Raw genomic sequence first — 24168 nt, 5'->3', positions numbered from 1 at the left:
CCGATGACAACTCTTGTCCGTCAGGCCATATCCTACTGTCTCCTCGTGGACCTGATTTAAAGAGAGTCATGTTATTGCTGCCGTCTGTTACAAGAATGGAGTCTTGTGTTATGTTTTTATTGGCTGGAAAAAGGACGTTTTAGAACCTCTTGATGAGGAGGAAAGAGTGAGATGTTTTCCCACTTGCTATATATTCAGAAGGTAGAAACACCAAAGACATTCCATGAGGTGTTAAAGGCTAAATAGTGATAAAAGTAGAAAATAATTAATGTTCACAAGCAAATAAAATTTACAGCAATTATAAGGGGCAAGTCACTGATATCATTCTGAAGACAGTGTAAGACGTTCACAGAATATATCATGTATCAATAAAAAACGAAGATTATGATAAACAGTGAATCCCCGTCAACCTTGTTAGTACCGGTTCCACTTCTATTGCCGAGTGTACAACTGTCCTGATGACAGGGTTAAACAACTAATGTCCAGACGCAGTTGTCATCATTAATCTCACACGTGGATCGTTGCATGGAAGTTGACAGTCACACTCCGATTGTTTCCGCTGAAAATTCGAACTTGCAAGTCACATCCCGATTGTTGCAACTGTTGTTTGGAAGACACTACTCATTTCCTGATGATTGTTACAACTGTGTTTTGGAACGTGGTAGTCATTTCCTCATTGCTGAAACTGTTGTTTAGAATTTGGGAGTCATTCTCGATCCACTGTGTTTCTTCCATTTACAGAATCTGAAAGATGTTAACAGAAATATACATGCCTCAGCGTGGCCATTTGTAGGGTGGGTTGGTATCTCTTCCATGGCCCAGCGGATAGAGCGTCTACAAGGCAGGTCTGGGTTCGAACCCCAACCGTGTCATACTGACAGATTTCGAAAGATGGCGCTGAATTTGAATTAAAAAATAAATCGGTGGCGCCCCTTTTTCACCCCGACTCTCCAAAATCAAACACTAATGCACACACACAAACACACACTGTCTATTTCACCTGAGCCGTCAGTATGGGATGACATGCAGTATAAAATCGAGTATCATTTCTCCTAGGGTGATGTGCCACGTTGTCATTTCTTATGTAATAATAATAGCATTACTCATAATCAGTTACAGTAAATGACAAGTCACTTTTGAAATGACCAAAACGAAAGAAATCTTTAATGCATAATGTACGTGCATAATAAACATTACCTAGGGTATCTCTACCAGCCCCTTGGTTTTCGTACACAGATTCCTTTTCAACCGTGCCAACCGTCTCTTCTGATTCTAATACAAAAATAGTCAATAACAAAATGGTTAACATTCGAAACTTTGCCAATCATTTTGATTATGAGATGCAAGCATTGGCTTGGCGATATGTAACTTTAGTTCAATTCAACCACAAAATGTGTATAAAATATTCGCTCTGTGTATGGACAAAACAACACAGAGTCTCCAGTGAAGACAAAACAACCTTTAAGACGGCTTGAATTGTTAGATTGTATGGTCCTGGTTCTATATTGTCTGTGTTTTTACTATGCTTACCCTTTCCGCTACTAATGGATATTTGAATCAAGCCTAAAGCACTACCTTGATTAAACAAAATATAGTAACAACCTTTGTCGGTGTTTCCCATGTCGAGTTTCTCATATTCGTTTATATTCTGAGGGGTATGCTCATCAAGGCTTGCGTAGGCTCCGTCTTGAAACAGTAATGGAATTGGATCATGACATGATACTTATATTTATTATGTATGTTATAAATACAAAATAATAGCATTACCATTCAGAGTAACATTAAATAATAAACTACTGATCACTAAGGCTGTAGTTTATGTGGGTGTCTAATGAAGATAAACAGGATGTGTTACCAATTTAAGGCCTGAAATAGTAGTTGCAATAATGAGTACAATATTACTTTACCGTAACGACGTATGTCATCTGTAGATTGGTGTAACGAGGGACTCCCTAACATAACGTGTTTAATGTTATATAAAGGACAATGATATAGTTACCTGGGTTTGGTGTGGTGTTCCTGGAAGAAACCAAGACAGCATTTGATCAATACACTTCACGATGACAACATGTTACCAAAATATCAATATCAAATATATACATTTGATTCATTTACTGGAACATGTATTAATTGAGACCGATTGGTGTTGGCGTTTTATAAAAAGTGAAACATGTATTGTATCTTACCCGTGTGATTGGAGTTCGATTGCTTCTGTTTGATCTGCAAGTGGAGCATGAAGTTCAGACATTAATCCATATTCCTGAATGTTTGTATGTACCATTACATGGAACGGTCTGTTTTTCGAAACCATAGTGTATTCAATAGCCGTTTAATACTTAGGGATATGGTCAAAAGTTCAAAACTTACAAAACATGCCAATATTTAAGTCAGGTAGTATAAGTATAAAGCCGGAAGATCTGATATAACACCTGTCTAAATACATCACAATGGATTATATTTTCTGCACATGCGCATCTGTGAAACATGTCTCCCTTTGCTCAACACAAACTTGGCTATACAATGATTACCTTTGTTAACTTTGTCAATGTTTCCACGGCTTCGTCGCCACATGATTACAATGATGACAGTTAACACAAGTACCACTGGCAGGGATACTCCGATTCCAATACCAATTCCTTGACCGAGTCCATCTGGCTGTGACTGACCAGTAGCACTGCCTGGAACAATACGGTCACATGGACACACAGAGTTAAAAAACGAATATTAATTTTCCTGCTAATGAAAGAGGAATAAAAGGAAGTAGTGCTTCATGAAACTCACTTGCTGGTGATACTGTATAGCTGAGTATGCTTTCTCCAAAGGAGTTGTTCATCTTCAATGCGTATGCCCCGTAGTCTCTGGGGTGTTTGATCCTGACAATGAGGACTGTCTGTAAGTCGGAGCTGAATACAATGTAGTCAGTAGTGTCTGCTATATCCTGCAGGTGCCCGCTGTCATATCGCCACCAGGTGAACTGTGGCAGCGGGTCAGAAACAGCAGTGGCCACCATGGCGGCCGTGTCGTTCATTTGTCGAATGATCGTTGGACTAAATTGTTTTTGCATATCTCGTTGTGGACGATCTGTAAAATATATTTTAAAAGTCTACAATATCAGCAAAATGCAGGAATGTTTTTGAACGTGAATATATTATCTGAAATAATTTCCCAGATGAATAATTCCTTGTGCCAGCATCAATTTGTGAAGGTGCCATCGGTTGGGCAGCATACACACACCATTTCGCGAACACCTGGTATTATCACTATTTGATATTTATTCATGCAAACATGTTCGTTATTTAGCCAAAATTATCTCAAGAATAATGTATTTTGGAGAAATTTCTTAGGGGTACAGAAAGGGTTTTGTCCCGTTTATTTCATGATCTCATACTCGTCTATACATTTACATTTATATACATTTATATAGCGCTAATATCCAATCTCAAGAAGACTGCTTAAGACCGCTGCTGAACTCCGTATGCAATGCTGAACAAATGAGTTATTAATCTGGATTTCAATGTGCAGTACGTCTCTACTGATCGAAGAGAGAGACTATACAGAACGTGTTCAGTGATATTATGCTGGCGATCACTGACATGAATGTGCTAGTGCCGTCTATTTACAACTGTTAGTTAATATCTACATGGAAATATAAATATACACAAATACAACTATCCTCAAACGTGTGTAGAACGTTTATAGGAAAATACTGTTCATTTTTCTTTTTTGACTGTGAACCGCATGCTGATGATATGGTCGGAATCGTATCGATAGCTTTGTCGCTGTATTTTACGTATTGTTACACTGATGAAAAGCGTTTTGCCGCTTCAGAGGGTTACACTGTACATTTGAATATAGATATCTTGAATTGAAACGTTTACATTGTCGTCCGGGTCAATAACTGGTGACAGCAGACGCTGCAACGTAGTTTTTACTCACACTGTACATTGACATTGACCTGGGCTGTGTCCGACAGTCCTGCAGTGTTGGTGGCTGAACAGGTGTACACTCCTCCCTGGTTCCTGGTGACAAGTCTGTCTAGTACAGCTCCGTCCTTGCTGTACCCTCCCGGACCTGTCCACCTGTAGCGTGTTGTGGAGGGGTTGCCGGGTGTGATGTTACTGCTGCAGTCTATACCAGGACTGGCATTCTCCGTCACATTCATGCTGGTAGGGACGGAGGTTATTTCTGGGGCATCTGTGTCGCGATGGAGATGAACAAATTGATCTGCTTTTAACACCCAAGAATATCATTGTCTGCTGATACAGATTCCATTCGGCGTAAAAAGCCAGAATTGCGGTGGCAATTATACAACGTATAGATACAAATAAGTGAGAGGCTAGGTGTTTGTGAAAGGGTAAACATGTCCTGCTTCTCACATAATTTGCCTAAATGTATGTTTGGTTTTTGACAACAATCATCGGTTTGAAAACAATAAAGTCTTGATCAGTTACTCAGGTGATCGGTCAAACTGTTCAGTGACACAATGTCGCTGGATATGTATTGATGTGATTGGAACTAAAACACAATACGTTGTGAATTATGTCCTCTGTGCCAAAAGGAGACATTCCGGTCATTAACAGTAAAGAGAAACGTTTCAGAAGTATGTCCAATTTGTCTCAGGTCAAATATTTCTGTTGCAGTAGCTATAGCTCAGAATAACTGATAAATATCGTGAGCTATTGATGAAAATCTGGGACTTAAGTCACAAACATCGATCCAGTTCAGGTTAAAATCTAATGTCAAAGCCAGCAAATAAACAGATTCTGATCTTTTGAAAATGAAAACTTAGGAGGAAAAAGATGCCATTAAGACGCAACTAAGCCTTGCACTGATTAGCAGACGAAGTCCAAATTATGTGCTTAAAACACTACTCTGTTGGTCTCCCCAGACTTTAGCCATTGTCCATTGTCAGTGAAGACGGTACTCAACATATGTTGAAGATGGCATTATAATTAATTTAGATAATGAAGAGCAGATGCAACACTTACACTGTACATTGACGTTGACCTGAGCTGTGTCCGACAGTCCTGCAGTGTTGGTGGCAGTACAGGTGTACACCCTCCCTGGTTCCTGGTGACAAGTCTGTCTAGTACAGCTCCGTCCTTGCTGTACCCTCCCGGACCTGTCCACCTGTAGCGTGTTGTGGAGGGGTTGCCAGGTGTGATGTTACTGCTGCAGTCTATACCAGGACTGGCTATCTCTGTCACGTTCATGTTGGTAGGGACGGAGGTTATTGTTGAAGCGTCTGGTGGTAACATATTTCGCACAGTTAAGATATAAAACGACAACGGCAGTAGGAACCACCTCAGTAGGGCACAAAAGGCAGTGAAGCACAAAACGCAAACAGAGAATGGAATAGTGATAAACAGTGACAACACCGGGTGTTCAAGAAAGGGCAAGCATGTCTCATCCCACCGGCCCTAGCCCATTTCGAATACATGGTAGGAATTCACTGATAGGAATTCTAATAATTACATATAGTAAATATTGATAAAACGTTCAGCTATATATTGAATTGAATTGAGGATGTAATATGATTCTATGTAGCAGATGGATATAGTTGAATCATACATATATGATAAAATCGAACACTACTTGTTATCAGATGAATACAAGGAATTTTGAATAACCAAAATCTGATAAAGTTGTGGGTGAATACAACACCAGATGATGGAGGTAAGTGGGAGAGTTATTGTTTTCCCTGCTTTTTGCAGTATTTCAGTTTGTTTGTTTGTTTTTCAACGCCGCACTCAACGTTATTCCAGCTATATCCCGGCGGTTGGTAAATAAGCAGACCAGACAATCCAGTGATGAACAGCATGAGCATCGATGTACGCAATTGGGATGCGGTGACATGTGTCAACCACGTCAGCGAGCCTGACCACCCGATCCTGTTTCACGGGTGTAGTATTTCAGAATGATACAAGGTGTGACGGTAGGGGTGGCGTGTCGTGTCACAATACCTCAGCCTCAGGAGCTATGTCGCATGTACCAGATGAAACTGAACACAGATATGCCCAATACATATTTAGCTATAGATAATTAGATAGACAGAAAAAGGCCGCCCATTCGATCTGCTAACTATTATGAGGACAAAGTATGATGACGTTTTCTAAATGCATATTCGTTAGGTTCAGTTCGCGAGTTAGGTTTAAGTTTGGAATATTTCCAGTTCCGTCACAGCACTTGATCTGGGAGGAAAGACTGAGGACCACAAGTAAAGTGGTGACACCAATAATCAGAGAGTACCTGATTATCTGGGATCTAAACACACGATCAGCCCATCATCTCACAAGTAGGGGACACAACTCTGCATAGTGACATCCGGCTCTTTGGACCACAATGCATCTCGTTTGGCCAGGTCGTGTCAGCGAGACTGCAGAATACTTACACTGAACAGTGACGTTGACCTCAGCTGTGTCCGACAGTCCCGCAGTGTTGGTGGCCGTACAGGTGTACAGACCTCCCTGGTTCCTGTTGATAAGTCTGTCTAGTACAGCTCCGTCTTTGCTGTACCCTCCTGGACCTGTCCATGTGTAACTAATCGTCGTTGAGGGGTTGCCGGCTGTGATGTTACTGCTGCAGTCTATGTCAGGACTGGCGTTCTCTATTATTTGTCTGTTTGTGGGAACAGCGGTAATGCCTGGGCCGTCTAGTATATTTATAAACAGAGAAATATGGTGCATTGGGATTATATGGTGGTATTATTCCGTAGTAGTTAACATATGCACAAAAGTACCTATAATGACGGAGCCACTGGTCCCCTGAGGAGCAACTTTGTGTTCAGCAGTTGTGAAATTTCCGTAATGCAATCACAATTCTGTCTGTTAAAGATATTTCGTTATGATTATTTTATACGAGATATACAACATCGATCAGAAGTTAACTATTAATTACACAAATCTTGCTTTGTAAACATTCTTGTGGTTACTACAGACACCTGTGTGTTGTTACCAACTCTGAAATACCTACACAGTACATCCAGACTGATGGAGTTGCTGTTGCTAGAGCTGTACTGACACCTCCAGGTATCGCCATCACCCGTGCTGACTGATGTGACATTCATGTAGAATATCCGCGTCTGTCCACCCACACACTCACAGGTGTACCCAGGTTCATTGGTGAACTGGCTGCAGGTTCCAGCATTGACAGTACACGAACTGAATACCCGCGCTCTTAGGAAGTACAAAGCTCCTTGTAAGGAGCCACCGCCACCGGCAACAGTACAGGTAAACTGAAACGTATCTCCCCTTACAGCAGTGGAGGACGAACCTTGCAGACTTAGTGTCTGACCTGAAATGACATAGAGGATATTATATGAGTGCCCACGTCATACTATGTTTACGACTCGAGTGCCTAAATGTTGGTATCGTTGACCATAGGAAGGTCAAGAGTTTCGTATAATTCGTATGTTATGAGACCGGGTGTGGTATTCTATTTATTACCCACGTTTTACATGCATTAAATTGACAAAACAGCGTATTTTAGGTATTGTAATGGTTTCAAACCGAAACCGGTTTCATACAGAGGTTGCGGAAGAATTTTGTTCTGTAGTTCACTTTTGCATGACGTCACATTGCATTGACCATTGACGTCACTACGCCATTCTCGTCTGCTCCCTTGGTAACCGACGTCACGATGCATGTCAGTTGTCATCGCCTCGTACAGCCTCCTACATTAAACTACTCCGTAGCACCCCGTTTCTTGTTTTGCAGTTGCATCACTCGGCTAACATCACTGGTGGAAACATTGCGTTTATGTTTTTCGATATAATGTCTCAGTTCGACTCTCATTTAAACAGCGATAGGGCAACGTTCGCAATGTTTACGTTCCCACAATGCATTTAAGTTGTAGAATGAATGAATTCACGTGTTTGTTATGAATGAACAAGTAGTTCCGTCACAACGTGACCTAATTGAGAGGTCATCGGTTATCCAATCAAATCGTTAGAATATCAGGTCAAGTCGTTAGGACACAGGTCAACGCGATACGACACTCGTGTGTGACGTACGATATCAGTAACTACCCATACGTTGACCACGTGGGTAACAAATATTGGTATTTCCCGAGCGAGATGAGAGGATATAGGGGCATATACCATAGTATGATATGGGCACGAATATAATATTCTATTTATTACCGAAGTCGTCAAATTGAGGAAAATCAACCCAAATCTACTTTCAAACATAGGCTGACTACCCGCCGTCGCCGCATGTAAAACGTAACGTCATAGAAGAAACTGCTAGTCCTGACATAGACTGCGGCAGTAATCAATGGGTTCTCATGGTGACGTGACGTCATGAACAATGCTATGACTCCACGTGATATTTTGCCCTAGGGCATCGTATGAAAGATATGAACCCCGATATTCTCGCCCTCGTAGGCAATAAACACAGATATACACTGTTCAGGTCATGGCTCATCATTTCCGACAGTATTCACGGTACCTGGAACTGAAACTGAAAGACATACCTTTCACGTGAGTTATCCTTGATGTAGAGTAAATCTCCATGACCAGTAGGAGTGAAGTCACATATGGTCTCATGTTAACAGCAAACCTTAGCATCTATATATATGTGACATATATAACGTGTTAGAAATGGTGTTAGCAACGCTGTTGACTGAGACAGCTATATACTTCCCCCTGCAAGGACAAGGAAGTAGTTGTGTTATCTAGGTCAGACCTACCCGGTTCAGTGGATCGGGTGTGTACAGCGCATTCGCACAGTTGTGTAGATGGCATTCGATATCACCCGTTGAACACTTTATGCGGTAAACTTCGACCTGCAAGCGCTATAATGCATAAAGTGTACTATAGATATACATTAGAGTCATTCTCAAAATTCGTGCATATTTATTTTATATGTTTGCACCCGACAAACTTAAGTCAGAATCAATAATGTTTTATGATAACCAATTCATCTCAGTTTATTCTATACTATACAGAAACAAAATTGAAAGAAAATAGTTATATATTTATTTTAAACACCCAAAACCACCCACTTTTACTCCGTTTTCATGTGTCACAACTTCAGTCCAATTTGACTTTTGTTGTTGTCTTTTTCATGTTTTTCAAAAATCTTTTAACATAGCAAAATTAATGATGTTACAGCTACATGCTTGGCGTGGTTTGGCATTTCTAGTATGGAAAATCATTTGTGAAAAAAGGTCAAACTATGTCACAATATTTGATGTCACTACCGTAACATAGCCCCCCAAAATGCAATAAAATTACTCCCTGTACTGTCTTCTAATTCTACTTCACAAGCAAGCAATGGCAGTGAGGAAACATGGCTGTCAAACACTGACACAAAAAATTCATTTTTCTGAATTTTATCGCAAACAATGTGTGTACAAACTGACGTCTGAAAATTTTGCATGTCCTAACCGTTACGGTGGTTACCGCTGATACCGGTTAATTTTGTGAAGCAAAACAATGCCAAGTACCTTAGACAGTAGGGGAAATCATTTGAAAGCATGTGCTCAGTAAACTTTGGGGACCAGTTATTGTTTTAAAACTGATATTGTTAGTGGCTGTCACTACCGTTATGGTCACTGCCGTTATCAAGGGTATTGTTACGGTGAAGACAGATTTTGTGACGGCAGTGACATTTTTCTAGTTTAATGTTGCTTGTACCTAAATTTTCAATTCAAAGATATCAAATGTTTTAGAATCTTATTTAACATAAAGCTTTTGTATCACATGAATAAAATCAATAAGCATATAAGTATGATTTTGTTGTTACGGTAAGGACAGGGTAGTGTAACGGCTGTGACAAAGAAGAACACGGCTTAGATAGGGCCGTTACGGAAGTAACATTATATACCATCACAATGTCACTGCCGTAACATGCAGTCTTTACCTGATTTTTACATGACAGGGACATCTATAAGTAAATCTTTCGCCTATTACCTATTCTTTAAACATTCTGAAATATCTGACTGACAAATTTCATTAAATTATCTGTTAACGTAAACATAAAAATGACTATTAATACAAATGTCACTACCGTAACAATTAATGCCAGTGTCCATGCCATAACATTATCAGTTTCCTTATTTAAATAAAATTGATTTATCTGTGTATGTGTGGAATTTGTAGTGCCAGTATGTTTGGTAGTAGAGCTTCAAGTAAGCATAATATAATTCATATTCTCATCTTGAATTTTTGGCTACATATTATAGTCTGTTTGCAGTGAAAACGTACCGATGAATTTCACTTTGAACAAAAACGTAAATCAAATATAGTGAAATTAGAAGTGCGAATCCTCATGATGTTACCTTGCCAATTAAACATTAAAATCTCAGAATTTTATTCAACTTAGGGATTAAAGTTGTTTAACAAACGATCATAGTTTCAAATCGCTATTATCGGTTTGTATTACAAGGGGGGTATGCACATTAAATGAAACACCGAGAACAAGTAGGGTTGGTCTAAGTTAACGCTCATCACGTACGCGTACTGCACGTGCATTTGTATCACTGTTCCAATTACTGCGTTTATTCCCTTGTAATACAAACGAATAATAGATATTTGAATCTATGATCGTCTGTTAAACAACTTTTATACTAAGTTGAATAAAATTCTGAAATTTAAATGTTTAATTGGCAAGGTAAAATTATAAGGATTCGCAATCTTAATTTCACTTTATTTGATTTACTTTTTTTGTTTAAAGTGAAATTCATCGGTACGTTTTCACTGCAAACAAACTAACTTTGTATTTGCAAATCTGAAAAGAAAGGAATTGTTTGGCTTGTTGGCCCCTTTTAAGCAATAAATATATAATTTCAAAACTCATTAGTCATGTTATGTTGTAAAACTAGATATTTTGATATATATGTACATTAAAGGAATATCATCTTTGGATTCTTTTCTTTTCAAACTGACGTTGCAAATTTCGTAACGGTAGTGACGCAATTTCGTGAAATTTCTAATAAAAAGGGTAAATTATGACAAAAGAGATGTCGTTAAACTTGCATAATTTATGTTTTGTATATTCAGAATACTATGAATGTAATCAACAACATTTCAAGGTAAAACAAGAAAACAAAATTTACAATTTTTGCCCACATGAAATAAGCACAAATTTTGAGAATGACTCATTATTATACAATGCATGCAGACTATATATACACATATGTTGGTAGTTTGTATGTAGCGCCACCTGAAATTTAAGTAAAATGAATGGCGTTCAGATGTGGCTCAGACTTGGTGGCCCTGTGTACAGAGCACAGTGAAGCACATGTAACTTGAGAGAAATGGGCCTCGATTCACCAAGCAGGGTACCCGGTAGTATGAAGTGATCCTCCAGTGCATCACTTTGGGTTTAGGTTCTATCTATCACGGAAGTTAAGAGCCTGAATTAGGGTATGGATTTAGTGCATATATGCTAATTATCATTATGTAGTTATGTGTATTTATTTCTGGAACTATAGCGAGAAAGTTTCACATTGTAAACATTGTCGTGATGTCCTGGCACACGTTGTTTTTTCAGCATTATGTTTGTTGATACAGCTGTAGAATACAAACTGGTATACAACACGCACTCACTCACGCACGCACACAGACACACACAGACACACACAGACACACACGCACATATACACATATACATACACATTCTATAAGTAAAATTTAAGCAGTCAATAAATATAAGATAAAGAACGTAGCATGTTCTCAACGACGTCAAAAGACACCCATAAAGACAAGGGACTATGTTTTGTGTAACTCAGCTTGCCTTGCGGGAATTTGACGTGAAGAACGACACAAAATTTCGTGGTGTTTTTTAACAAGAAGGAACCAAAATTTTCCCCATAGGAATATTAAAATCTTGAATACTAAATCAACTTGTGTTTTGGTATTATCACAAATCAAAAGTAAAGGAATGGTGAAAGCGTACTACATGAAAATGGAAGTAATAGCACAATGGGAGTCTATATCTAGATTCTCGCATTCATCTGATTGTGTAAGTGCAACTTGACTAATGTTACCCCCTTAATATTGACAACTAGCCTGTAAACAACTTTGAATTAGAACAAAAATGTTAACTAATGTCTACTGGTTAATATGTACCTCACCTACCTTTTGTTCATAATATAAAACTACTCGCCAAGTAAAAGATAATCTGACGCTTTTTTTTCATGCAATATACAATGATTGTTTATATATGAGCCCAAGTGATAAATCGTATAAAGTTTTGTTGGGATATATGTCATGTCTATATTTCTTTATACAATTCTTATAGAAAAAAGTAGGCAGTTTAATATTCAGTGAACACAAAACTGAAAATAAGATGAAGTTAAACAAAACCAGGGGAGTAATGTGTAAATTTATTTACTTAGCTATACATTTTTATACTATTAGTTATTTACTTTCTTAATTTACCATGCCCTACACAATGCATATATATATGTAACATCGTAATAATAAAAGCTTGAAAACATCATTGGAACAGCCTAGGGAGGGAAATATCAATGCAAATACATTTATATCCCTGAGTTATTTTCATAAGTACATAAACCTGGGTATGTAATGCCAATCTATCCCTATTCTTTTTTACATTAACAGATTCAGACTTTAGAGATGAGAACTGTGAGGCTTTCGAGGAAGAATATAGATTCTAGGAACCAATGTCTGTCGAAGGAGGCAACCAATCTATTCTTAATAGCATCAAACCTCGACACATCATCTTCTACGTGGGAATACAGCACGTAACATGAAACAAAGAGTTGAAGTAAGATGTTTGGAACAGATACTGAAAACAATGAATATAAATGACAGAAAACCGTTTCAGAAATCAGTTATCTGAAATCTCTGCCAGTGTACGCTTCTGGCTGTATCAGAATTATATGTTCATGAAACAATTTCAAAAGCGATGATACCAGATATTCGCCAAAAGGTGAACGTATCTTCTCTGTGGAACCCATCAACAACACACTCAGTGGCACGCCAAATGTTTTATGAAAACAAATATGTGATCCGATGGCACAAGTCATTGGTGCGACAAGATTCAAAACGTTTTAGAAATGCCTGCAAAAAGCATTCTGAGAGCGTTTGAGCAAAATTAGTCTAAACACACGTTCATATATTTTTCTGAAAATATGGTCAGTTTATATATGTCGTTGCTCTTTTAGAATTGACTTGGTGTATCAGAGGGCATACAACAACAACACACAATGCCTTTCCATGTCACATTAAATAATTTTCATCGAAAGTATCACATCCTGTTCATATTGACATGAACATGAACTCGTATTTAAAAGGGAAGCGACAAGACCCTTTCCACATTCATTCAAAAGCAAAAGAAACTGTACTCGTAAACGTTCTTGATATTCAAACTGCCTTGCCTTTGGGTGTGTTTGTGACCTATCACCGATGGCACCATACCGCGTATTTAGCGCTGCATTGTCACTACGTGATACTTTACTCAAACACTGCTTTTGTATAAATTTCTAAAGTTTCTGCACCTGGGGTTTCTAATTCAGTCTCGATCATATCAACACAATGTAAATGTAATTTCACGTTACTTTCGCATTATAACTTTAAACGTTCTTCATGTGTAGATATCACAGTATTTTTAATCATGATGCAAACAAATCCTTATGAGCTTCAAGTACAAACAAGGATCATGTTTAACTCATGGCACCAGAAGCTAATCCCCGAATGTTTTTAGTAGTTTTGAAAGGAAATACACGGATCTAAACGGCAGTAGCTTCACGTTATCTCCAGGGCGTGTTTGTCAGACAAAATATCGTGCTCTTATCCGAAACCAAATAAAGCAACATCTGTTTGCTAACAAAAAACATGTCTTTATCAAAGTGTCCAGGGATTATTGGAATAAAACAGCTGTAGTTGCTATTCACTCTGATCTATTTAATACGCTACATAGAAGTGAACAAATGCTTTGCAATAACAAAGGCTTTTCTTAAAAGGTGCAAGAAACTGGTCGGAAGAAAGTAGAATGTATTGCTTTTGATCCTGCTGTTATTCAAAGGTTAACACCCTTTGCACATTGTATTTTATTTTTATTTTCAGAAACTAGATTTTTATGAATAAACTATGAAGGATTAAGTCTGCATTGCATCATTAACCAGAGTGGCTGTTTATTTTGGATTAGAGTGGATTTTAATCTAAGTCTGACTACCCCAGGAAGAGACAGCATTTGGTGTGAAAGACACCATAACGGTGACAATAATACGACTGGACCACTGACTGCACTGCTAAAATAGCTAAAATAAACCCAAATGTTTTTATGTGTCGATATTGTATTAGCGCGGATGCGTGAGTCCAGTGACTTATTTTTCACAACTGCTCGATTATTTTAGATACTATTTCCTAATAAGCTTGAGGATGAATTCTGAGCACAACGGTTGAAGGGGATAAAATGAACTGGGCTTTTAGAATATCGTGGTCAAGAATATTCCCCACTGTCTATGTACATCAATGAAAAATGCATGCATGAAGAACCGCACACCTTTGTTTGCAATCTGCCAGGAATACAAACAATGTGAATATCAACAATGCTGGAAAGTATATCTCCATGTCGATGCGACAATACCCTCAGACCAGCCGCCCACAGCCTCTTTCTGGTGACTCTGATGTTACCTAATTAAAGTAAGGTAGCTAAAACAAGCATTTAACCCCATGGACATTAGGTACACACCTATAAAATCGTACAGTAAAGCGTTACTTTAATAGCGTGTATGACCATTCATTGCTACAACACATTCAAAAACGCTCCAGCACAGAAGAAGTCAGACGTGTGATGATGTTACGTGGGATATAGCGCCAGTCTTCTTGGAGGGCCTGGATCAGCTTTCTTATGCCAAATCTCCCCGTGGCTGTGGAAATCTAAACCCTGACGTCATAAAGAAAACAGTCAGATGCTTCCATACCAAACAAACTCCGGTCAGCTTCATCTTCTTTAGGGGCGGTGAGGGTAGCCTGGTAGTTAAAGCGTTCGCTCGTCACACCGAAGACCCGGGTTCGATTCCCCACATGGGTACAGTGTGTGAAGGCCATTTTTGGTGTCCCCCGCCGTGATATTGATGGAATATTTCTAAAAGCGGCGTAAAGCCACACTCACTCACTCACTCTGTATTGGGTCTCGCGTTGTTATGCTGATCAAGGACACCACGTAGCAGCTATTGTAGAAACAAACTGAAAAATAATGTCATCCATGCAGCGCTGACCAGTGGATTTATCTCATGACCTTTGCTCTCTTCCATCAGATCTGAACAAACAGAACAGAGACGAATCTGTGCCGCTCACGTCGTTGCCAAGGGTATGCAGTCCGTGCCAGTGTCGTGGCGCTGGCAATAACACGTCCAGTTAGCAGTCCGTAATTAGCCCTAATTCCTTGAACCCTGAGTAGCCCGCCAGTCTGTGTCGACTAACCATATGCCCGAAGGAGTTAGTCGCTGGTGACGCCACTGTCTGGAAATACCGATCTTCATCTCGCGTAGTTGGTCTGATGTCTGTAACATTGCATCAGGTTAGGTACAGCAACACGGACATCACTTTCTGCACAGAGCCTTGTGTTTGAACTATGTGTTTTGTATTGATTCAGTTTGAGCTTTTTGCAATGTCTTTGTTTCTCAACCGTTAAAACATTTCATCTTCCCAAATAATTCCTGTACAAATATCAGGGCAAATACATGGCAAATACACCTTTAGTGAGAATTTCTGTAGAATGACATTTGAATCCATACAGAAACATGTTCATGTATAACTAAAAGCGATCAAAGGAGATGAGGGGTGAGAATGTTTCTATAAATACCAAAACCATCCATTTTGATTATGTAAGAATTTAAGAAACGTTTGAACGTTTCAGATCAAACCCCAACAATTCAATCAATAACAGAGATATTTTTCTTCAGTCGTTTGTGATCAAGGTTAGATATCCAAGGTATTGCATAACCAGTACATGCCACAGATACGAGAATTTCCATTGATCTTACTGTCGCAATTGGTAACGTGACAATCTCCTTGTTTTCATGGCTAAAACGAACCTGCAATATTATCCAGGTTTTGCTGATGTTGAGTCACGTATCATTACAGTTTGGTGTAGCCTGGGCAAAAATATCCAAATGTCAAGCATCAGGTATAAGAGGGAATTTTGCAATAAACTCCTTCATGTTTGTGTCTGGCTCTATATTATTTTCTGACATTGTGCAATAAAGTGTGCGATGGGCAACCTGTAGAACATGACAAAATGTAGCTTCAAACGGTTGTGCATACAAATCTCACTTGCGATCGCGCGCGCGTGTGTGTGACATCCTGGTAATTGAGACACGTTACCAATGAAATCCCTGTTTTAGCTCACACAAACCCATAGGTTAAAAATGCTCTCGAGTCGTTTGTCCGTCCATTAACGTTTGGGTGTGTGCGTCTGTTTCTGTGTGAACGAGTTCTCGTGTGTCCGACTTTGTTAGTGTGCATATTTGTTTATTTCAGTGTGCTTTAATAGCTGTGCGTGTTTGCATGGGTACGTGTTGTCAGTATGTTTGAGTTTTCTGATTGTCTGTGCGTGTGCGTGTGCGTGTGCGTGCGCGTGCGTGTTCGTCCATTAGCACTTAAATTCTGGATCATGTGGGATGCGAACTCACCATTAGTTTTTGGAACCCATCTGTACGTGGCACTGCACACTAAACTATGAAGCTGATTATCGATATATCATGATATTTTCATGGTTTTATAACACAAGGTAAAGCTTTAGAAACGCTCGTCTGGGAAACCATAAGCCGAGCCAAATAGTCCTTGTTTATCCCTTTATCGCCACGCGCCGGGCAGGTCAACATCAAGTATTAGCTTCTACGTAATTTCTTTAACGGGGCCACACATCGAAACATGGATCCTCCGTTATGCTAGCAAATGTACTGTCAACCTAACCTTGGGAACTGGAGAGGTATTTACTGTGAATTATTTAAAGGAGGACATGAATCCGTTTACTTTGTGGGACGAGTCAAATGAGACGTGCACCGTTTCCTATTTGAACATTCTAACACAATACCAGAACATAAGAATATGTTTTTCATGCTGGTACGTGGTCTGATTCATCTCTACCGTCACACACAGATTTACTGACAGCGCCACGTTGACGTTATCCTGTTCATCTGATCTTCAGGATAGATTCGGCAGAGAGAAAAAGGTTACTCTCCATATACATCATTTACTTCAGCTGTCTTGAGAAATGGCTTTAGGTAAAGTAAACATAATTATAGCCAAATGAAATTGCACTGTGATTTTCTTTTTACACGGGGCCCTGATTATCTCTCGCTCCTGGAAATGTCTTTCAACAACTTGAAACTGGAGGTCCATGGCATTGAATCTCCAATTAGGACGAATTCGGATTTCAATATTGTTTTCGCAGCAAACAGAGGCCACACGATCATATTTGTGACTTTTGCTTTCTCTATGAAGTATACATGTTTTTGCAATGAGTATTGGTTGTGGCATTGGATTCAGCCCCAGAATGTGATTGATCTGAACATATGAGGATAATTCATATCTGTAGTTCCTGTTCGACCTAATTGGGACTCACATATGTTGAAATGGATGACCCCTCTCTGAAGTAAAACACATCACCAGGTTAGGTTCGAGTTAACCTCGTGCGGTGGAGATCTTGGTACATTGTTGACTGCAGCGCTCCAATAGTTGGGGATATCATCGGATGCAATAGATGCAAATTGTTTCCAGTAGTAGAAAACTGAAAACACAAAAACACGGGAACATGCCAAGACGTATTTCTAGCTCAACTGATGCCAGTAAACCTTAAATTGTGTATTCAAAAGTGATTGTCAAGTATCGATTTATAGAATCAGCCATATGTACGTTATGCATGTGTAACGAGGGGCTTCAGTTCACACAGTCAGTTGCGAGAGTGTTTGCCACATGATAGATGCAGACCTGACATCTCAGTGACACCGGTCTAACTCCTCTGTTACCATGTATGGTGTGAGCTGTTAAAGGCAAGGCGTTGTCACTACGGGAACGGCTTTGTCGTGGTTGTTTCATAACGTCGCCTCCAGTGCCACATGCTGCTCCTGGAAATGGAGAAGACGTCGGCGTCACGAGGTACTGGAACCAAGAATGCCTACGGTCTTATACATCTGCTATTATTACTTGAATGTGACATGGTGAAATCTCATGATAGACGATCCAAAGTGACATTGTTCTAAACTGAGTACGTCTTAAGATTAATTAGAATGTCAGTAATACTTGGGAGAGAGAAAGAGAGAGAGGAGAGAGGAGAGAGGAAGAAGAAAATGCTCTGAATCCTCGAACACAACAAAACAAAACATTTAAAGCATTATCACTGAATATTTAAAAGATATTTTCAGTAATGTTTTGCAGATGAAGCTAAATAACACACGGTGAACTGGGGTTTACATGTGTTTGAAGTGCTACCGTAACGTTTAGCAGGACAGCAGGTGTGTGGACAGTAATTGCCAACAAGTCTGTATTGTGACAGGTTGAACTATCGGTCAATCTCTTGACACTTAGCTTTTACTTTAACGCTTCATTCATGTCTTTTACTCTTAATCCGTGTTGACCGCCTCCGTGGTGTTGTGGTTAGAGCGTCCGCCCGGAGAGCGGAAGGTCGTGGGTTCGATCCCCGACCGCGTCATACCAAAAGACGTTAAAATATGGTACTTGTAGGTCCCTACCTGGCGCTCGGCATTAATGGGTACAACAAGGACTGGTCGGCTCGGAGTCAGTATAATGTGTCTGAGTGGGGTATTCATGCATCACTGCGGCATGGCATCTCAGTGGGCTAGCACTATAAAACCAGCTTAAGTCTGGGTTAGTACAAGCAGCCGCACATACACATACACAGTAATACACACGCATGCACGTCGTCATATGAGCGAAATATTCTCAAGCACGATGTAAAACCCAATTTCACCTCACCTTAATCCGTGTTAGAATTGGTCTTCAGTAATCTTTGCTCGTCGTAAAAGGCGACTAAAAGGATCGCGAGGTCAGGCTCGCTGACTTGGTTGACTCATATCATCGTATCCCAAGTGTGTAGATCGATACTCCTGCTGTTTGATCACTGGTTTATCTGATCCAGATTCAATTATTTACAGACCACTACCATACAGCTATAATATTGCTGAGTGCTGGCGTGAAACAACAAACCAACCAATCAATCTTTTACTCTCAATCGGTCCCTGAAATATATTTCCCAGAACACATTTTGTCGAGACAGAGGCGTGGATCGTAGTTACACCAGGGCAAAAAAACATGAATCATAAAGAAGACATGAAAAGTAATGTTTCAGAAGGCAATATAAAGCTACGCACTCATCGGATCCTGTAAGTTGCTGCTTACGACAATCATTGACTGCTGAGGATAAATTCTAACCTGGATCTAAATCTATAAATTGATTGAAACTCAAATTAAAATCTTTCCGCATTTAAAATAGTTGGTTTTAATTGTACTTATATGATGTTTTACTAACGTATTAATAACCATCGCTGACAGTTTTCTCAAAAACAAATGGATAAGATAATCAAACTTGAACTTAAAGGTTAAATTTTAACTCACTCACTCAGGTCTGTTATGTTGTTGGATGATATTAACCCATTAACCGTTTTAAGGTGGCGAATCTAGTGAATATTACGTCTTAATATCGCAAGTCATTTTTCGTTAACTTTAATTTAATACCCATATGGGAAAGAAAACAGAGGTATTAATTCCTGTAAGTCCCAAAGAAGGTTATACCTTTTGTTGAACGTTGATTGGCTGCTTCAGAAAATACTATTGCATTGGTTAAAAACAATATGCCGGAACTACTTCTTTCATCTTTTTAATTCATTCATTGTTTTTCACTTGTAGAAAAATATAAGAAAAATAATTACTTAATAGACTCAGTTCTGTTTATTTATAAGTACATCACTGTAAACTTGTGGAAATAACAGGTGTAGAAAAAAACAAACAACACTATATGGTGGCGGTCTGTAACTAATCGAGTCTGGACCAGACAATCCAGTGATCAACAGCATGATCATCGATCTGCGCAATTGGGGAACCGATGACATATGTCAACCATGTGTCAATCGGGTGCGAGCCTGACCACCCGATCCCGTTAGTCGCATCTTACGACAAGCAGTGGTTACTGAAGGTTCATTCTAACCCGGACCTTCACGGGTGTTTAGATAAGTGACTTGAGAGGAGTGCCTCGATTCACTAAGCAGGGTACCCGGTAGCATGAGATGGTGGCCCTCCAGTGCCTCAATTCGGGCTTGGGTTGTATCTTTCGAGGTTGTGTAGAACATAAATGAGGGTGTGGATGTAGTGCATAATGTATATGCTTACTATCATTATTTATTTATGTGCATGTATTTATGGAACCATAGTGAGAATGTTGCACATTGTAAACAGTGTCGTGGTGTCCTGGCACACGATGGATTTTTCAGTATGATGTTTGTTGATACAGCTGTAGAATACAAACTGGTATACAGCACGCACGCACGCACACACACACACACGCACGCACACACACACAACACACACACACACACACACAGAGATCTTGGCAACTTTACACAACCTTACATACATGAGCGTAGTATTTATTTCAGTTTCACTGTTACGAGGCGATGTTCAAAGAGAAGTGAACCCAGAAATCGGTTGACTCAGGACTAAACTGTAAACTGACTGAATCACCATAGGGAACAATCAGCATTGACCACATAGTCTTAGGGCTACAGTTAGAAAGGCAGCACTTTTGATCCAATATAAGACAGCATCACTAAGTTCAAGGCCCATCATGTAATATAAGTTGACTTTCAAATGTTAAGAATATTGTCATTGTTGAATGCTGTGACATGAAAAAAGGGAACTAGTGGTTCTCGGCACGACAGAGATCAAACAAGCCAATGGAACAAACACTTGCAGATTAAACTTTACGAGAAATAGTCTGAGCTTGTCAGTGATACAAGAACCAAGACTTAGTGGAGAAACCGGCTTTTTTTGTCTCGTGCAAATAAATATTCAAATGTACTTTTGAGAGGGATGCATGATCTCGTGTAAGAGGACGCCTTCTGTATCTGTCGGTGATCAGAGCGAATCAGTACACACATACTCAGTGTATCAGTTAAACACATGTTAGGGAAACACGTGCGCTGAGAGATGATACATTAACATTAGGACTTATACAAGGGATATGCGAGCTGCAGAGGACGAGATTAAACTTCAGTAATTTGAAAGGTTACAGGAAAAGTAAAGGATGAAATCTGTAAACATATCCGTCTCTGCTCCCGGACGAAAAATAAAGAGGTATAACAATATTGCACGCTTCGATTTCACGTCACTGATTTCTTGAATCTGCAATCTCTGGTGTAGAGATACTCATTCTAATTTGAACAAACAAGGTTGCAACTTCTTTAACAATCTCAAATATGGCAAGGCATTGTAATTCGAAAGAATCTTTCAAAGAGAACTGCAGTCACTTGCCTGAGTGTGTCTTAGAACATGTCAAATATAACATGTTTTGCTATCAGTACACATGCGTGGCAATGGACTGGATGGCTTTCCCAGTACACCTGTGTAACAATGGACTGGAAGGCTTTACCCAGTACACCTGTGTAACAATGGACAGGAAGGCTTTCCCAGTACACCTGTGAAACAATGGACAGGAAGGCTTTCCCCAGTACACCTGTGAAACAATGGACAGGAAGGCTTTCCCAGTACACCTGTGTTACCTGTGTAACAATGGAAGGAAGGCTTTCCCCAACACCTGGAGGAAGGCTTTCCCCAGTACACCTGTGTAACAATGGACTTTTCCCAGTACACCTGTGAAACAATGGACAGGAAGGCTTTACCCAGTACACCTGTGAAACAATGGACAGGAAGGCTTTCCCAGTACACCTGTGAAACAATGGACAGGAAGGCTTTCCCAGTACACATGTGTAACAATGGACAGGAAGGCTTTACCCAGTACACATGTGCAACAATGATCAGGAAGGCTTTACCCAGTACACATGTGTTACAATCAACTTGAAGGCTTTCCAAGTACTCATGTGTGGCAATGAACAGGAAGACTTTCCCCACTACATATCTATTGCCATGAACTGGAAGGCTTTCCCTAGTAAACACGTGTTACAATTCGCTGCAAAAGTGGAAGCTCCGAGTCCGTTGTAAGGTGGTTCGTCTCCCGAACACGTTAAACATACTCGCTTTGCCTAAATCCTTACATAAATAAGGAGAAATCTAGAAAAGGTTTAGAAAAAACAGCACGAATCAATTTGCGTAAGTCGTATTGCAATGTAAGGCTCAATTTATAGTTTCTTGGAGTTCATTTTATGTATAACATGAAAAAGATAAGAGAGAACAACAAACATCTGAAAACGGTGAAAGAGATGCTTTATCTCATTTAATACCTGAAGAGTTTATTACGCTTCGCGTTACTGAAAGTGTGACATTTTAGTGAAAAACAAGTTACGGAAATAGCGTGTAGTTTATGTCGTTTGAATTCTTGATTTATTTCAACTGTTAAGGGAATATATAGTTATAAGAGGGCATACGTGATTTGCGATGTAGACGTAAAGGCTACAAGAGATACTTTTGCATTTTGATATGGAACTTTTGGACATTATACATGAAGAATGTTAAAAGTTATATTGATAACGCAATGAGAAGTGTCGTTCATAATTAAAAGCAATTGAGAACAATAAAACCATTCCATGTTAATACGAAATAATATGTCTGATAAGTATATGTTTATGAATCACAGTAATAATGATGAACAGGAGCGTGTATCCTGCTCCATTGGTAATATTGTCACAAACACATGCAAAGGCAAGTCATTTAGTCAAGTTTAATATACACACGATCATGGTAGACGTTAAGATGAGGAATTGAATCTGGCAACATTTCGTCACTGATGCGTTACAATTGGAACTATTCGCCACATGCGAAGCATATATCTTTTTTAAAGCTATACTCAAGCTTTCTCTGTCATCAGTCCACACAACTGCCTGGCAACACACGTTTAAAAATCATCAATGCAGAGAATATTTAAAAATACCCCGAACATTCTTCGTTAAATCAATAATAAATGGTGTTTGGGTCATGAAGAAACCTTGCATCGTTAATACAAACATTGTGATTAATGACTATAGTCATCATTTACAACCACTCCTCAATGTATTTCATGTGCAGAGCCGTCTCAAAGTGTTTGGTTTAACAATCAACAATTTCGAGTAGAATACCTTCTTGGTCTAAATTTCAGCTTTGCTGTAAAGATACCATTTAAAAACCAAAACATCGTGACAACACACACTTCACATTCATTTGTGGCAGGATATAACGGAAGGGTAATACTGCTGACTGTAAGTGGCAGCTTATAGAAGCGGTGATAAATAAAACGCTCATAAAATGTTGGCCTGTGGTGATGTTACCGCTTCAGTTTGTACAGTTGTACCATGCCTCTCCGTGTTTATTGACCAAGCTCTGTACTTGACATCTTCGTTACCTTACCTCATAGAAAGTTCCTGTGTGAGAATCACGTATATATGTTTGTTTGTAGCTTTGGACTCGCATGTTCGACTATACGTTTTCGTAAGTTATATTATAGCTGGCTGCAGGTATGTAACTGCAAGACGCGGAGGATTTGGAGCTTCCGTCTGCCACCTTCCTTCGTCTTGCAATAAAAAATATAAAACTTGACTCCGAGAGCCTTTTTCATTTTTACAGTGTTCACCCAGTGTTGGCCTTTAACGCCTATGAAATGTCTACTATGGGAATATGGACACTGGACATTTAACTGCAAGAACACCAATAAAAACATAACATAAACCATTACTGGCTTCTCGTTATTGTCTTTTTGCATAACATCGTTCTTGGAATATACAATTACTCAATGAGTATTTACAGACACGCCAACAAAGTAAGGTTGTTTTATCAATGCAGCAAGAGCGTGGTTAGGCAATAGTACATTACAGAACATCGTCAAGGCTGATTTCGGATACCTTTCCAACAATAAGAACTCATAATGTACTGTAATGGAAAAAAGTTATAAAGATTAAACCATGTTGTCTTGCAGCGAGCTCGAATGATCAGAAGTGCACCTCCCTAATCACCTAAGTCACTAAATCAGACGAAGGACATCATTACCGGCGTCGAGGTGAGCCTGTCTTGACAATCTAATCCAAACCCTT

At 39.3% G+C, this 24168-nt stretch overlaps 3 protein-coding genes across 6 annotated transcripts in view; all 3 read right to left on the bottom strand.

The window, feature by feature from the left end:
- Positions 1 to 243: 243 nt before the first annotated feature.
- Positions 244 to 24168, bottom strand: part of LOC124262448 (B-cell receptor CD22-like) — a 32595-nt gene continuing 8670 nt past the window's right edge. The window contains exons 6-13 of the mRNA XM_046696950.1: positions 3937 to 4194; positions 2782 to 3081; positions 2529 to 2678; positions 2187 to 2220; positions 2000 to 2019; positions 1603 to 1686; positions 1198 to 1272; positions 244 to 744 (exon numbers count right to left, since the gene is read on the bottom strand). Coding sequence (XP_046552906.1) covers positions 707 to 744; positions 1198 to 1272; positions 1603 to 1686; positions 2000 to 2019; positions 2187 to 2220; positions 2529 to 2678; positions 2782 to 3081; positions 3937 to 4194 — 959 coding nt within the window. The 3' untranslated portion in view covers positions 244 to 706. The remainder of the gene's footprint in view (positions 745 to 1197; positions 1273 to 1602; positions 1687 to 1999; positions 2020 to 2186; positions 2221 to 2528; positions 2679 to 2781; positions 3082 to 3936; positions 4195 to 24168) is intronic.
- LOC124262450 overlaps positions 244 to 24168 on the bottom strand; it is a 28264-nt gene continuing 4339 nt past the window's right edge. For all 4 annotated transcript variants that reach the window (XM_046696952.1, XM_046696955.1, XM_046696956.1 and 1 more), the window contains exon 8: positions 244 to 691. The gene's annotated coding sequence lies outside the window, so the exon portion shown is untranslated. The remainder of the gene's footprint in view (positions 692 to 24168) is intronic.
- LOC124262451 lies at positions 6535 to 8645 on the bottom strand. The gene is made up of 2 exons (XM_046696957.1): positions 8473 to 8645; positions 6535 to 7293 (listed from the first exon to the last, which is right to left on the bottom strand). The coding sequence occupies exons 1-2, from the start codon at positions 8564 to 8566 to the stop codon at positions 6890 to 6892; spliced, it is 498 nt and encodes a 165-aa protein (XP_046552913.1). The 5' UTR covers positions 8567 to 8645; the 3' UTR covers positions 6535 to 6889.

Source organism: Haliotis rubra, unplaced genomic scaffold (genome assembly GCF_003918875.1).
Source record: "Haliotis rubra isolate DU_JTF1 unplaced genomic scaffold, ASM391887v1 Scf84, whole genome shotgun sequence".
In the NCBI taxonomy this organism is placed as follows: domain Eukaryota; kingdom Metazoa; phylum Mollusca; class Gastropoda; order Lepetellida; family Haliotidae; genus Haliotis; species Haliotis rubra.
This window is presented reverse-complemented; position numbering and strand designations above follow the sequence as displayed.

What these genes read in the sequence shown, in the direction of transcription:
- LOC124262451 (XM_046696957.1), bottom strand. Translation starts at nt 8,566, where the DNA reads ATGCTAAGGTTTGCTGTTAACATGAGACCATATGTGACTTCACTCCTA. An exon ending in AAGGATAACTCACGTGAAAG is followed by an intron (nt 7,294 to 8,472) that starts GTATGTCTTTCA and finishes ATGTCATTTCAG; the next exon opens with GTCAGACACTAAGTCTGCAA.